Source organism: Microcebus murinus, chromosome 9 (assembly GCF_040939455.1).
Source record: "Microcebus murinus isolate Inina chromosome 9, M.murinus_Inina_mat1.0, whole genome shotgun sequence".
In the NCBI taxonomy this organism is placed as follows: domain Eukaryota; kingdom Metazoa; phylum Chordata; class Mammalia; order Primates; family Cheirogaleidae; genus Microcebus; species Microcebus murinus.
Window position 1 is genome coordinate 76,890,036 of NC_134112.1, and position 13,335 is coordinate 76,903,370.

The window sequence follows — 13,335 nt, forward strand, 5'->3', positions numbered from 1 at the left end:
ATATCCTGGGCCCTCAGCGAAAGGACAAATGTCAACTATAGACCCTAACCTCACTAGGCATTAGGCATAACCATAATGCATAACTTTCATCTTAATAATACAGGAGATTGTAAAGGCTTTATGCCATCAAGCCCTTTGATGAGCTCTTTGAAAAATAATTATTTGGTAGTCGTTTTACAAAAAGATGACTAAAAAGGAAACTTGACAAAGTAGTTGCTGTCTTCTTCCCTCTCCTACCGTTCAAGCGCCTACCTATATTCCAGGCTCAACTTGTGTGTCTTCTCTGAGACATTATTTGCCACTGAATCACTTTTGCTTCCTACCTACTTCCTACCCCCACAAGAAGTAATTGCTCCAGTAAATTATCATGTGGCACTTGTTATGCATTTTTATTATTACAATTTTACATTGCCTTGCCTTCCACGTAATGTGACGATGATCAGGTTAGCCTCTTCATCTCTCTAAGCCTCAGTTTCCTCATTGGTAGAATGGAGATGTAATTATAAGCCTTATAGAGTTATTGTAAGATTAAATAAGATATGTATTTATAAAGCACATAAGCATAATGCCTGGGATTTGATGAGTTTCCCAAAATGATAGTGAATATTGTTTTACATCTTTATTGATCATGGGTTCCATGAAGGCAAAAACCATAACTTATTCATTTCGTTTTCTAGACACAGGGTACTATGTCTGATACTCTATGAATGTTTGTTGAATTGCATTGTCGGCCCCTGAATAGAAGTGAGGTCACTATACTTGCTTCTATATCTCAACTTATTTATAGTTCTCTGTAAGACTTTAAGTAAAATGCACTTAGAAAATATAAATGTATAATAATAATAATAATCATTCAATAGTTGAGTCTTTTTCCTCAAAATTATCACTAATAGAAAATTAAATCTCCCCACAGGTTTTCCAAAGTGCATCAAAGCAGAAGATAACATAGGATTTTCATCTTATCATGAAACTATTATCTGAAGGACAATTAAAGCTTTGTGTTGTTCAACCAGTACATCTCACATCATGGCTCTTTATCTTTTTTATTCTGAAATCTATGTCTTCTCTAAAACCTGCCCGACTTCCAATTTATCAAAGGAAACCCTTTATAGCTGCTTGGAATGCTCCAACAGATCAGTGTTTGATAAAATATAACTTAAGACTGAATTTGAAAATGTTTCAGGTGATTGGAAGTCCACTGGCCAAAGCTAGGGGGCAAAATGTCACTATATTTTATGTCAATAGATTGGGATACTATCCTTGGTATACATCAGAGGGGGTCCCCATTAATGGGGGTCTTCCCCAGAACATAAGTTTGCAAGTACATCTGGAAAAAGCTGACCAAGACATTAATTACTACATCCCTGCAGAAGATTTCAGTGGACTTGCTGTTATAGACTGGGAATACTGGCGACCACAGTGGGCCCGAAACTGGAATACAAAAGATGTCTACAGACAGAAGTCAAGAAAGCTTATTTCTGATATGCAAAGGAATGGATCAGCTACTGATATCGAATATTTAGCCAAAGCAATGTTTGAAGAAAGTGCAAAAGCTTTCATGAAGGAAACCATCAAATTGGGAATTAAGAGCCGACCCAAGGGCCTTTGGGGTTATTATTTATATCCCGATTGCCACAATTATAATATTTATGCACCAAACTATACTGGGTCATGCCCAGAAGAGGAAGTTTTGAGGAACAATGAGCTCTCTTGGCTCTGGAATAGCAGTGCTGCTTTATATCCTTCTATTGGCGTCAGGAAATTCCTTGGAGACAGTGAAAACATTTTGCGCTTCTCACAATTTCGGGTGCACGAATCTATGAGGATCTCCACCATGACATGCCATGATTATGCTCTGCCTGTGTTTGTCTACACAAGGCTGGGGTACAGAGATGAGCCTTTATTTTTTCTTTCTAAGGTAAGAAGCTACTTGACCAATGGTGGGGGATTTCCTCCGTATTTCTAAAAGAGACGTATCTTGATTAATTATGCTTTTTGATGAATTGATTCCAATTAATTGTCTGTTAGCTAGGAACATAATTCTTCCTTGAGTAGTCAACCACTTAAACTCTTCATTTATGCAGACTAAATTTTGATTATCTTATTTTATTATTATTCTTTTAAGGAACAAAGTAAGGCAGGAAGGAGTCAAAGTGAAATACCAGCAACTACTATACTTCCTGCCCCCCAACTTTGATTGTACTTCCTTAAAATTGTACATTTGGAAGGCTATTGAAATGACTGGCAGTGAGCATGTTAGAAAATCAGAAAGCTTGTTTTAAAATGGAGTCATTTGCTCATATACACGGAAGTAAATTGGCAATATTTCTTTTTGGCCTCACCATCTCAAATGTCAAGAAAAATTGCATATTACCAGCTTCAAAAAAAGGTATAAGGAAGGTAAAACAATGTGAATATACTTAACGGTATTGAACTGTATGCTTAAAAATGACTAAAATGATAAATTTTAGGTTATGTGTTTTTTATGACAATTAAAAATATTTTAAAAAATTCTAAAAAGATATGAGAGAGTTTGCAAAACTGTTAAAAGTAGATGAGTCTATAGATTTAACCATCTGGGTTATTATTGCCTCTATGAGCACAACTAATGGCAAGTGGACATGGGAGGTGTAAGTTTCTAAATTCAATACTTATGTCATGAGTAGATGGTTTCATATCCCTAGGTTAAAATTTAGAGATAGAAGTTTTATTATGTATGATTATTTTTACTCAAGCCATATATGCTGCCAAAGCATATATACAAACCATGAGTGTAACTTTTTAAATAGGTAACCTTTCACCCAGATTTTCTCTCCCTTCTCTCTATGCTAGTCTAGCCACTTAAATGGATACTTCCAGGGAAAGCAGTTGGTACTCTAACCTTTGGATGTGGGTAATTATGTGTAAACTTTCTACATGGATAAGACTGGAGGCTTGTTCTGGCTTTCACATTTATGATGCAGTGGTGTTTTAAGATATTACTAGATACCAGGGGCTTAATGTACTTCAATGGAGGCATTGCTTCTTCTCCACCATTACAAACTTCAATTCATCAGCATATGTTAAAATAAAAAGACATTCTGAGTGTAAGGCATGCTAATTAGGAGCCTTAGGAAGGAGGGCTCTACCCTGACCAGTAGTATCTGTGGAACATACACAGAGTAGAGTGTATTCATAAGAGGGAGAAATGGCGTATATGTAGGAAGTATGGTATCTGCTCCAACACCATTCATGAGATGAGACAGGAAAAAAGTCTTTATTGTGAATTGATATTTGTACTACCCAGAAAAATCAGTGATAAATAGTTGAATGAAGAATGACAGGAAATCAATACTATGTGAAAGGTTTAAAAAAGTCATCTAAATATTTACAAAATAATCTTGACTCTAGCATTGAAAGTTAAACACCGCCTTATTTTGTAAAACTTTTTTTTTCTACATTTGACGAAATATTTTTCTTTCTTTAGTGATAATAAATATATTTTTGGAAGAAACAAACTTTTTTTTTTCTTTTTTAATTTGAGATAAGTCTTGCTCTGTTTCCCTGGACTGCAGTGGTGCGATCATAGCTCACTGCAAACTTGCACTCCTAAGCTTAAACAATCCTCCCACCTCAGCCTCCTGAGTAGCTAGGACTATAGGCACGTACCACCATGCCAGGATAATTTTAAAATATTTTTGTAGATACAGGTCTTGCTATGCTAATCAGTCTGGTCTCCAACTCCTGGGCTCAAGGGATCCTCCTGCCTCAGCCACCCAAAATGTTAAGATTACAGGCATGAGCCACTATATCCAGGCAGAAACTATAAACTTTAAGGGACAACATAATCATTTCAAAAGATTAATTTAGATTATGAGTACATTCTGCATATTCTGTAAACTTGGGATAAGCTTCTTTCTCAAGTGGCTATCGCCTCAGAAAGACTTCTCTTTTTTCTCAGGAAAAAAGGAACAACAGTTTGGGTCTCATCCCATTCTGCACCCTTTTCCTTTCTGAATGGCAAGCTATTCTCAAGTGTTTTAAACCATCAATGTACCCACCATTGTACCCTAAATGACTACTAATGGCTTCCATTTGTTATTTTCTCAGCAATGTCTGCATTTTAGCATACACACACACATACAGTTAAGATTAGAAATAGCATTTGCCAGTAAGTAGCAAATCTCTTAACCTCCCTGGACCTCAGTGCTTCAGTGTCTTAATGTACAAAATGGGACAGTATTACCTGCCCTACTCACCTAGCAGAAGTATTATGGGAATCAAATGAGAAAATGCATATGACAATTTAAAGCACTACAGAAATATGTGTGATGTGGCTGTCAGTTTTTACAGATACCAAACCCTTAAACTTAAAATCTCATGTCATACATAAGATGCCTACACTACCTGCATATATATATATATATATTCATATACATATATGAATATGTATATATGCATATATGTATATGCATATATATATATATATATAACCTTATGCTGTGCCTTTAAAAAACAATGTAAGGAGTTTTCCTGATTATGGATTTAAAGATGTTTACTCCTGCAATTGATTAAAGCTCTCTCTGGTAATGCACAAAGGGAGCTCATTAGTAATGCTCCAGCTCCCCACAGTGGGCGCCTTGCTGACATGCACTCTGGTAAGCCCAGGCACTGAACCCACGTGTGGAGACTGAGTCCTCTGGTCACCCCACCCTCTGCCTCTGAAACCTTAATTCGAGCCTGAGCATCATGGGTACAGGCAAGGCAGCCCTACACCACACTGGGACCTGGGAGGTTCATTTTCACTACGTCTGCTTTGTTCTTTTATTTCTCCTTTCATGTGACACCATCTTTGTGGCTTATGATCTCAGGTGGTCCCAATCCACTCCTAGAGGCATCTTTTCTGTGACTTCCCTTACTGGGTAATGAATGGCCTTGCTTTTCTAATTCCCCAAGCACAGCTGCTTTGTGATTTATTCAGGACCCTACTCTCTGCTGGTGACAGTGAACTAATTTGGTGAGAAACTAATTTGAGAACTGATTTGGAAGAAACTAATACCAGCCTCACAAGGTGTGGCTTTTACCACAAACATCTGTAGCTTTCATACTTACTGAATGTGTAGGAATAACCTATAAACACAAACTGTAAATACTGTGTCCCCTCCTCCTTCGATGGCAATGCCTTAACCCAAAGGAAGGCTGTTGGGGATTTCTGCCTCTCTGATCACACCATGTGAATATCACGTGTCTGGATTCAGAAAAGTTTTGAAGTAAACGGAGTGAGAAATTCTGCTCCCCAAAGAGGCAACAGACATGGACCCCACAGAGTCTGCAGTCTGGGTGCTGCATGGACGGCTCCTCCTCTGTCCCTATTAATCACACCTTTGATAATTTTCACTGTTCTTTCATTTACATTAGCTTATCTGAGCCTCACAAAACCTCCGCACATTCCTGTCATGTCAGCTCTGACCTGTATGACAGATACCGTGGTCATAGGGAATGAAAATGGATGTGAATCTGAAAGATAAATTAGTTAAATCCAAAATCTCTTTTGTTTTATGAAAGTTACCAGAAAATTGCCCCCCCCCGCAAGAAAACTTAAAAACTCAACTTGTAAAACTTTTGAGAATTAGACTATAAAAGTGTCAGAGAAGGAGATTTATCTCTCAAATATCATTACTGATATAAATTATCCAAGGAAAAATACAGTTTAAAGTTCTGCTTTTTTATTCTACCAAATCACCCAATTACATTTTCCAGCATGTCCCTGGTGAAAATTCAACCTTGGAGTAGCAGAATGTATTATAATTTAAAAAACTAGGAAACCAACTACCTACATTCAACTCTTAATTTCCTCATGAAACAGTCTCTATCCTTGTTAATCTTTAAACACTAAAACAATAATCCTTTAAGGTTACAAAACCAAAATTTCCACTGCTGAAATCTTGCTTTCACATATCTTAATCATATTGAGGAAAATCTCAGTGGCTTTATCATGGGTGGATGAGTCATAAATGAAGCCCATTAAATCAGGTACTTTGAAATTAAACACAGGTTATGTTAGAAAACAAATATAAAGGCTGGGCCAAATCAGGGCCTGCAAGCCCTTCCTTAACACTGTTTCTTTGCCAGGCCTTGGAATCAAAATGCACAAAACCATCCACGTCACTGCACAGGTGAAGTTCCACAGGGACATGTTGTAAAATGAAAAAGGAACCTGGTCAAGAGGATTGCATTTGAAGCAGGAAAACTTTTGGATTCTGTTTTTGGATCATATATATATATGAAGTAGTTTCTAGGTATATGCCCCTAATCAATTTTAATTAAACAATTGATCACTATTTACAGGCTCATTGTCTTCAAAAATATTAGATTGGTGCAAAAGTAATTGTGGCTTCAGACCGTGAATTTTAAATCATTATAACTAGGCTGAAACACATCTTTGTTAATCAAAATAGGAACGATTACAATCAACACATTCTTGCCAATTAGAAATAAGTTCGTTTATTCTTGTAGCATAAAAATCCATGCTTCGGGATTCGACAAACTTTTTGAAAGCATTTTCTGCATCCTGTTGGTTGTGGAAGCATTTTTCCTGCAAAAAGTTGTTGAGGTGCTTGAGGAAGTGGTAGTCAGTTGGTGAGAGGTCAGGTAAATATGGCAGATGAGGCAAAACTTCATAGCCCAATTCATTCAACCTTTGAAGCTTTGGTTGTGCGACGTGCAGTCAGGCATTGTCGTGGGGAAGAATTGGGCCCTTTCTGTTGACCTATGCAGGTGTTGCAGTTTTGGGTGCATCTCATTGATTTCCTGAGCATATTTCTCAGATGTAATGGTTACACAGGGATTGCTGTATTGGATCAGACCGGCAGCAGACCACCAGTGACAATGACCTTTTTTTGGTGCAAGTTTGGCTTTGGGAAATGTTTTGGAGCTTCTTTTCAGTCCAACCACTGACCTGGCTGTTGCTGGTTGTCATATAAAATCCATTTTTTATCGCACCTCACAGTCCAATCAAGAAATGGTTCATTTTTGTTACGTACAAGAAGAGAAGATGATACTTCAAAATGACGATATTTTTTTGATTTTCGGTCAGCTCATGAGGCACCCACTTATCGACCTTTTTCACCTTCCAATTTGCTCCAAATGCTGAATGACCATAGAATGGCTGATCTTGAGTTCTTTGGCAACTTCTCATGTAGTTCTGAGGATCAGCTTCGATGAGTGCTTGGAATTGGTCATTGTCAACTTCTGATGGCTGGCCACTGTACTCCTCATCCACTGTACATCCTCATCAAGGCTCTTGTGTCCTTTGCAAAACCTCTTGATCCACCACTGGACTGTAGGTTCATTAGCAGTTCCTGGACCAAATGTGTTGTTGATGTCACAAGTTGTCTCTGCTGCTTTATGACCCATTTTGAACTCGAGTAAGAAAATTGCTCAAATTTGCTTTTTGTCTAACATCATTTCCATAGTGTAAAATAAATATAAAGCAAACAGCAAGTAATAATTAGCAAAAAAACATAAAGCAAGAAATGTACATTACAATTATGTATAACATAACCACATTTATTTAAGAATATGTTCCAATATCAAATGGCAAATTTTAATAATCCTAAAACCACAATTACTTTTGCATAAACCTAACAATATCCTCCATGGCAAAATATAAATTGTTCTTCAAAAATATTTATGTTTTTTGCATATGATTACAGAGTATGATTTTAAGCATTGGTTCGTGCAACATGCATGTTACTCTAAAAAAGTGAAGAATAGTCTCGATGGAGTATCTGAGCTCAGTTCCAGCCCTATTATACTGAACTCAGCCTCTAATTCTAATCCCTGGTGAGTTGTTTTACATTCAAATTAACAATGTACTCCACTCTCTTCCATCTAGCAAGATCTAGTCAGTACCATAGGAGAAAGTGCTGCCTTGGGTGCCGCAGGCATTGTTATTTGGGGAGACATGAATTTAACTTCATCTGAGGTAAGTCAGTACCTTGAAGGTATTATTAATGTTTTTTTTTTAAAGTACTTACTCTGTTTTCTTGTAGAACTCACTCTAATCAAAGCTGTCATGGTCCCCATGGTAAACCAGCTTTAGACTAAAAGTTCAAATTAGTGCCTGATACACAGAAAGGGCTCAATAAACATTGTTAACTTTTATAAAGATAGTTATTATAACACCACATTTGTTGAGTATTTACTATGTGCTGAGACTGTGCTAATAGATTTTTTCTTTAGCATTTGCTCACTTACTGTTGCCATGAGGCAGTGACTATCATCTTCATTTATAGATGAGGAAATAAGAGATGAAACCTAACTAGGGTAACAGGCTAGTTAGTGGAAGAGCTGACATTTGCCATAGACAGTTTGACACTGGAGCCTTTGCATTTAACCACTACATAAAACATGTTATAGTCTACCTTGAGAAGTAGAAACAGGTGGTAACTTTTTTTTTTTTTTTTTTTTGAGACAGAGTCTTGCTTTGTTGCCCAGGCTAGAGTGGCATCAGCCTAGCTCACAGCAACCTCAAATTCCTGGGCTCGAGCAATTCTGCTGCCTCAGCCTCCCGAGTAGCTGGGACTACAGGCATGCGCCACCATGCCCGGCTAATTTTTTCTATATATATTAGTTGGCCAATTAATTTCTTTCTATTTATAGTAGAGACGGGGGTCTTGCTCTTGCTCAGGCTGGCTTCGAACTCCTGACATTGAGCAATCTGCCCACCTTGGCCTCCCAGAGTGCTAGGATTAAAGGCGTGAGGCACCACGCCCAGCCTAGGTGGTAACTTTTTAATCTCCATGCTGAAGTTATATTTTTCTCAACAGAGAAATTAGCTGAAAATTAAAAGCATTTAAAATAGGATTTATATGTCTCTTCAAATTTCTCCCAGCTGAGATATTTACTCCAAGAAATCTTCCTAGTTTTCCCCAATCCACATTAATCACAATCTCTTCCACATTTCCAGATGTCATTTATGTCTCTATAGTGTAACACATTTTGGCTTGAATTATAAAACTGGTACCCTCAACATTTTTTGTCAAATTGAATTTTTTGCAAGTCCATGATGATTTGATATTATTCTTAGAATTTCACAGGCTCAATTTGTTGCTACTGAGATATCACTCATGAAACTATTTATGACTAGGTCAACCTATGACAATTAGGTAGAAACTGAGGGGATCAATTTCTGACTTTCCAGGTGTGATATTTCCACTATGCTCCCTATGTGGCTGGCGAGAATAGCTTCATCAGGAAGTTGGGTGCACAACCCAGGTGGCCTCTATTTGGAACACATAATAAGAATCACACACACACAAATTACCTAATCCCTCACAGGCTTTATTTTTGTGTTTGAATTGTATAGAGAAGTGTAGGACCCAGGACAGTTGATATTTGAGCATAATTAGCAGAATAATCCAGAAAGTTACAGGTTGATGTTCAACAATAAATGGTAAAAGATGATGATTCAAGTTCTAACACCACCATGAATGGCACAACATACAAGGTGGCCTGAGGACAGCAGCTGTGGCATGATTTTTAATTTGGGTTTGTTCCTCTCCTTTTCATGTTCATTAATTTGGGAGTTAAAAGGTGGGGGCGATGTTGTAAGTTGGTAGAAGGCAAGGTCTCATATGTTGATTCTGGGGCCCATTTGTAAGTTCGGTTGCACTATAACATATTCTCCATATCTTGCCCCTTAGACCTGTGCCCTTTCTGATCTGGGACCCCTCTGTTATACTGCCTGGGAGCCTAAGAGTTCACCAACTGGAACCAAGCCATTAGAGTTCAATCAAGTCCAAAGAGCTACCTTGTGGGCCTGTAAGCTCTAATCCGATCAGTACCAGAAGAAACTAAAATTCTTTTTTTTTTTCTACATTTCTAGGGTAACTGTACAAAGGTGAAGCAGTTTGTGAGTTCTGATTTAGGGAGCTACATAGTCAACGTGACCAGAGCTGCTGAGGCGTGCAGCCTTCACCTCTGCAGGAATAATGGGAGGTGCATAAGGAAGATGTGGAAAGCTCCTGATTACCTTCACTTGAACCCTGCAAGTTACCACATAGAGGCCTCTGAGAATGGGGAATTTACTGTGAAAGGAAAAACATCTGACACAGACCTGGCAGAGATGGCGGAGAAATTTTCCTGTCATTGTTATCAGGGATACGAAGGAGCTGACTGCAGAGAAATGAAGCCGGCAGATGGCTGCTCTGGGGTTTCCCCTTTTTCTGGCTCACTAATAACACTATGTCTGTTGGTTTTAGCAGGATATGGGAACATTTAGTTGTGGGATAACTGTGTTTAAAGGGAAGTGTGTGGCCTCTAGAATATTCACCTAGGAAAGAGATGAAACTCATGATTATTTTTTCTCTCATGAATTCCACTGAGATGTACTACAAGTGGACATTATTAATGTCACTCAACATAAACAGAAACCCGTTATTTGCTTCCAGTTTGGCTAAGAAACCAGATCCAGTAATAAAATCAATATACTCTTCTCCCTTACTGAAATGTTTAAGTTGGATTTAAACTAATGTGGTATATTTTAATCTTTATAAGAGTGCACATACATGAAAATGTACATATGAATATTAAATTATTGATTTCAAAGACCACTTTTCCAGCTAGCAATTTATTTAAGGAAAGATTACTGAGTAATTGTCTGATTCTACGGAAGAGTCACCTCAGGGCATGACCTGGTCAACCGGTTCACCAAAGAGGACCAAAAGCAGAGTTTCTGTTCCAGCCTCAGGTTCACACGAGGCTTCTGCTTTTCATCTGGACTCATTGAGTACAGAACCATCCCTGGTGTGACTTCTCATGAGAGGCCAGGGGCTGAGGCAAAGGGGGCTGTTCCCAAATCATTGCACAGGCATCTGTTCTGATGCGGCACCTCTCTCACCCACTATGAGTCCTTCCCTCACAGACCCTGGCAGCCTGAATACTGTGAAAGGTTTTGGGATAATTTCCATGCTTGCCTAAGCTGTCACTGGTATAGATCCAGAAGCTGGAGCCTTGTTAATAAAAACGCAGTTAGTGACTTTTGCAAGCAAAAATTGTTGTTTATAAAAAGATTTAATAAATAACATTTAAGGGACCTAGAAGTGCTCTTGAAAAGGGGTCCTATGAGAAATGTTAGTTATTTTTACCTCCCCACTTATTAGTTTTGAGTAGCGGATTTAGAATCATTTTGAATCTAATTTGAATCATGGTTTTACTACCATTTAGTTGTGTGACCCTGGGCAACTTATTTATAGTCCCCATTTTGTCATCTGTAAGTTGGTAATGTAACCCTACCTCAGTGACTTATTTTGAGTACATGGAATAACAATAACAAAGCCTTGCATACTTTGACTATTAGTACATGTTGCTGATCCTCAACCAGCAATGTTTGATCACTCAAGTAGTGGAAAAGCTCAAGATAAAACAGGGTCTTGGGCAATTTCCTCTTCCTGATGCTATGTTCTATTTTATATCACTTATGCATTGTATCATTCTTTCGAGTCATGTTCAGTTGATAGGATTTCCTTCTCCTGGAGACAACCTTCTTAGAAGGTAAACTCAAGATAGTTATCATGTTGTTATAATAGGAATGATAGTTGATTCAACCTCCTCCACCTCTTTTTTTCTGTGAAACATTTGCAATACACGTCTGCTCTTTTCAGTTCTGGGTCTCTGATAATTAGAAGTTCTTGACATGATTAAGTCCTAATTTACAAATGTAAAATACAAATTAAATAAAGCAAAAAATGTTTATTATACCATGAATGACAGGTAGCATTACATAGATTAACTTTTTTAAAAAATTAAATTTACTTTCATATTAAAGATGACATAATCACATTATAGAAGATTTGTAAAATAGAAAATTAGTAAAAGAAATCACCGATAATCATTATAACATACACTGGTAACTTTCGGTGCATTTTTTCTAGCATTTCTTGTAAAGAATTATTTACATGATTGTAATAATAATATATGAATACTTTTGCACCCTGCATTTTTGACTTAACTATATATGATAGTGGTTTTCATGTTATTTCATAATCCTCATAGAGATTATTTAAAAACATTTTTAAGATCATATTATAGTTTATCAACTGGATGTAACACAATTCAATTAACAATTTTCCTTACATTTTGATTTTGAATGTCAAGCTTTTACTATTAATATTTAGTCACCTCAAAAGAGAAGACCTTGCAGATCACCCTCCTAATTCATTCATTCACTCATTGATCAATTTGTTTATTAGTCAATTTCTTCAGCATTACTTGTTATCAGGAACTGTAGAGGCTTTGGAATACATCCTTGAACAAAACAAAGAGTCCTGACTTCTTGGAACTAACATTTTAGCTGGGGTAGACAGTTATTAAACACACAAATAAGCAATTGATATCATACATTAGAAGAGGATAAGATTTATGGGAAAGAAAATAGAGTGGGGGAGGGTGGGATTTTTCATGTGTTAGCCTGTCATGGCCTGATTACAGGACGGGGGTGACACACAGAACACATACATAAGACGCAGACAGACAGAATTGGCTGCAGTCCCAGAAGAATAAAGTACACAGAGACAAGAGATGGTTTCGGACTGCAGCACAGTAATGTGCCAGTCGTTTTATTTATATACAGTTTAACTGGGCAAGCATCCTGCAGCTATTTTCTCATGCCAGCTACTTTCCCAGCTACTTTTTGGTATGTGACTTTCCACGGCCAACAACACCTGCTTTTCCAAGTCAAAGCAAAAAAGTGTGGCCTTCTATAAGACATGGCCATCTTTTGATGTCTGTCACTGCTTTCAGATAATAAAAAATCTCGGCTTGAGTGCGAGACCACAAGTCCTTGGCCGTCTTGCAGTGCCTGGCACTGGGTGCAGGATGCCAGACAACGTTGGCTCCCATGCGAGACAGCAGGTCCTTGGCCATTTGCCTGGAGAAACAGTTCCTTCAGCTGGTCAACAAGCCACGTCCTGCTAATTGTGGACGTGGGCACAAGCAATGGGCTCCAGTTCTGCTGATTTTGGGTCTCAGCCAATCTGACCCAGGGACAGCTCACTTCATTACCCCTCATCCAGCAGGTGTTATTTGAATGAAAATTTGAAAGCAGAAAGGGAGAGGTAGCCATGAGGATGTTTGGGGAAGGGTGTTCCAGGCGGGTGAATCAGCTGGTGCAAATGTGGTATTGGGCCTGGTGTATTCAAGGAACAGCAAAGAGGAACTGGTGCTGGAATATTTCCCTTCACCATCAACTTCCCTTGTTTATTCTTTGGTCTGTAGCACTTATCACCTATGTCATCTGACATAGTATATATTATATATTTGTTTATGTTCTGTCTTCCTTCAAAAGAATGTAAA

The 13,335-nt window shown here is 37.9% G+C and overlaps 1 protein-coding gene across 1 annotated transcript; it reads left to right on the plus strand.

The window, feature by feature from the left end:
* The first annotated feature begins 964 nt into the window (after positions 1-964).
* HYAL4 (hyaluronidase 4) lies at positions 965-10,264 on the plus strand. Its single transcript, XM_012762084.2, has 3 exons — positions 965-1,918; positions 7,877-7,966; positions 9,869-10,264. Exons 1-3 carry the CDS (start codon positions 965-967, stop codon positions 10,262-10,264), a joined length of 1,440 nt encoding a protein of 479 aa, XP_012617538.2.
* The last annotated feature ends 3,071 nt before the right edge of the window (positions 10,265-13,335 follow it).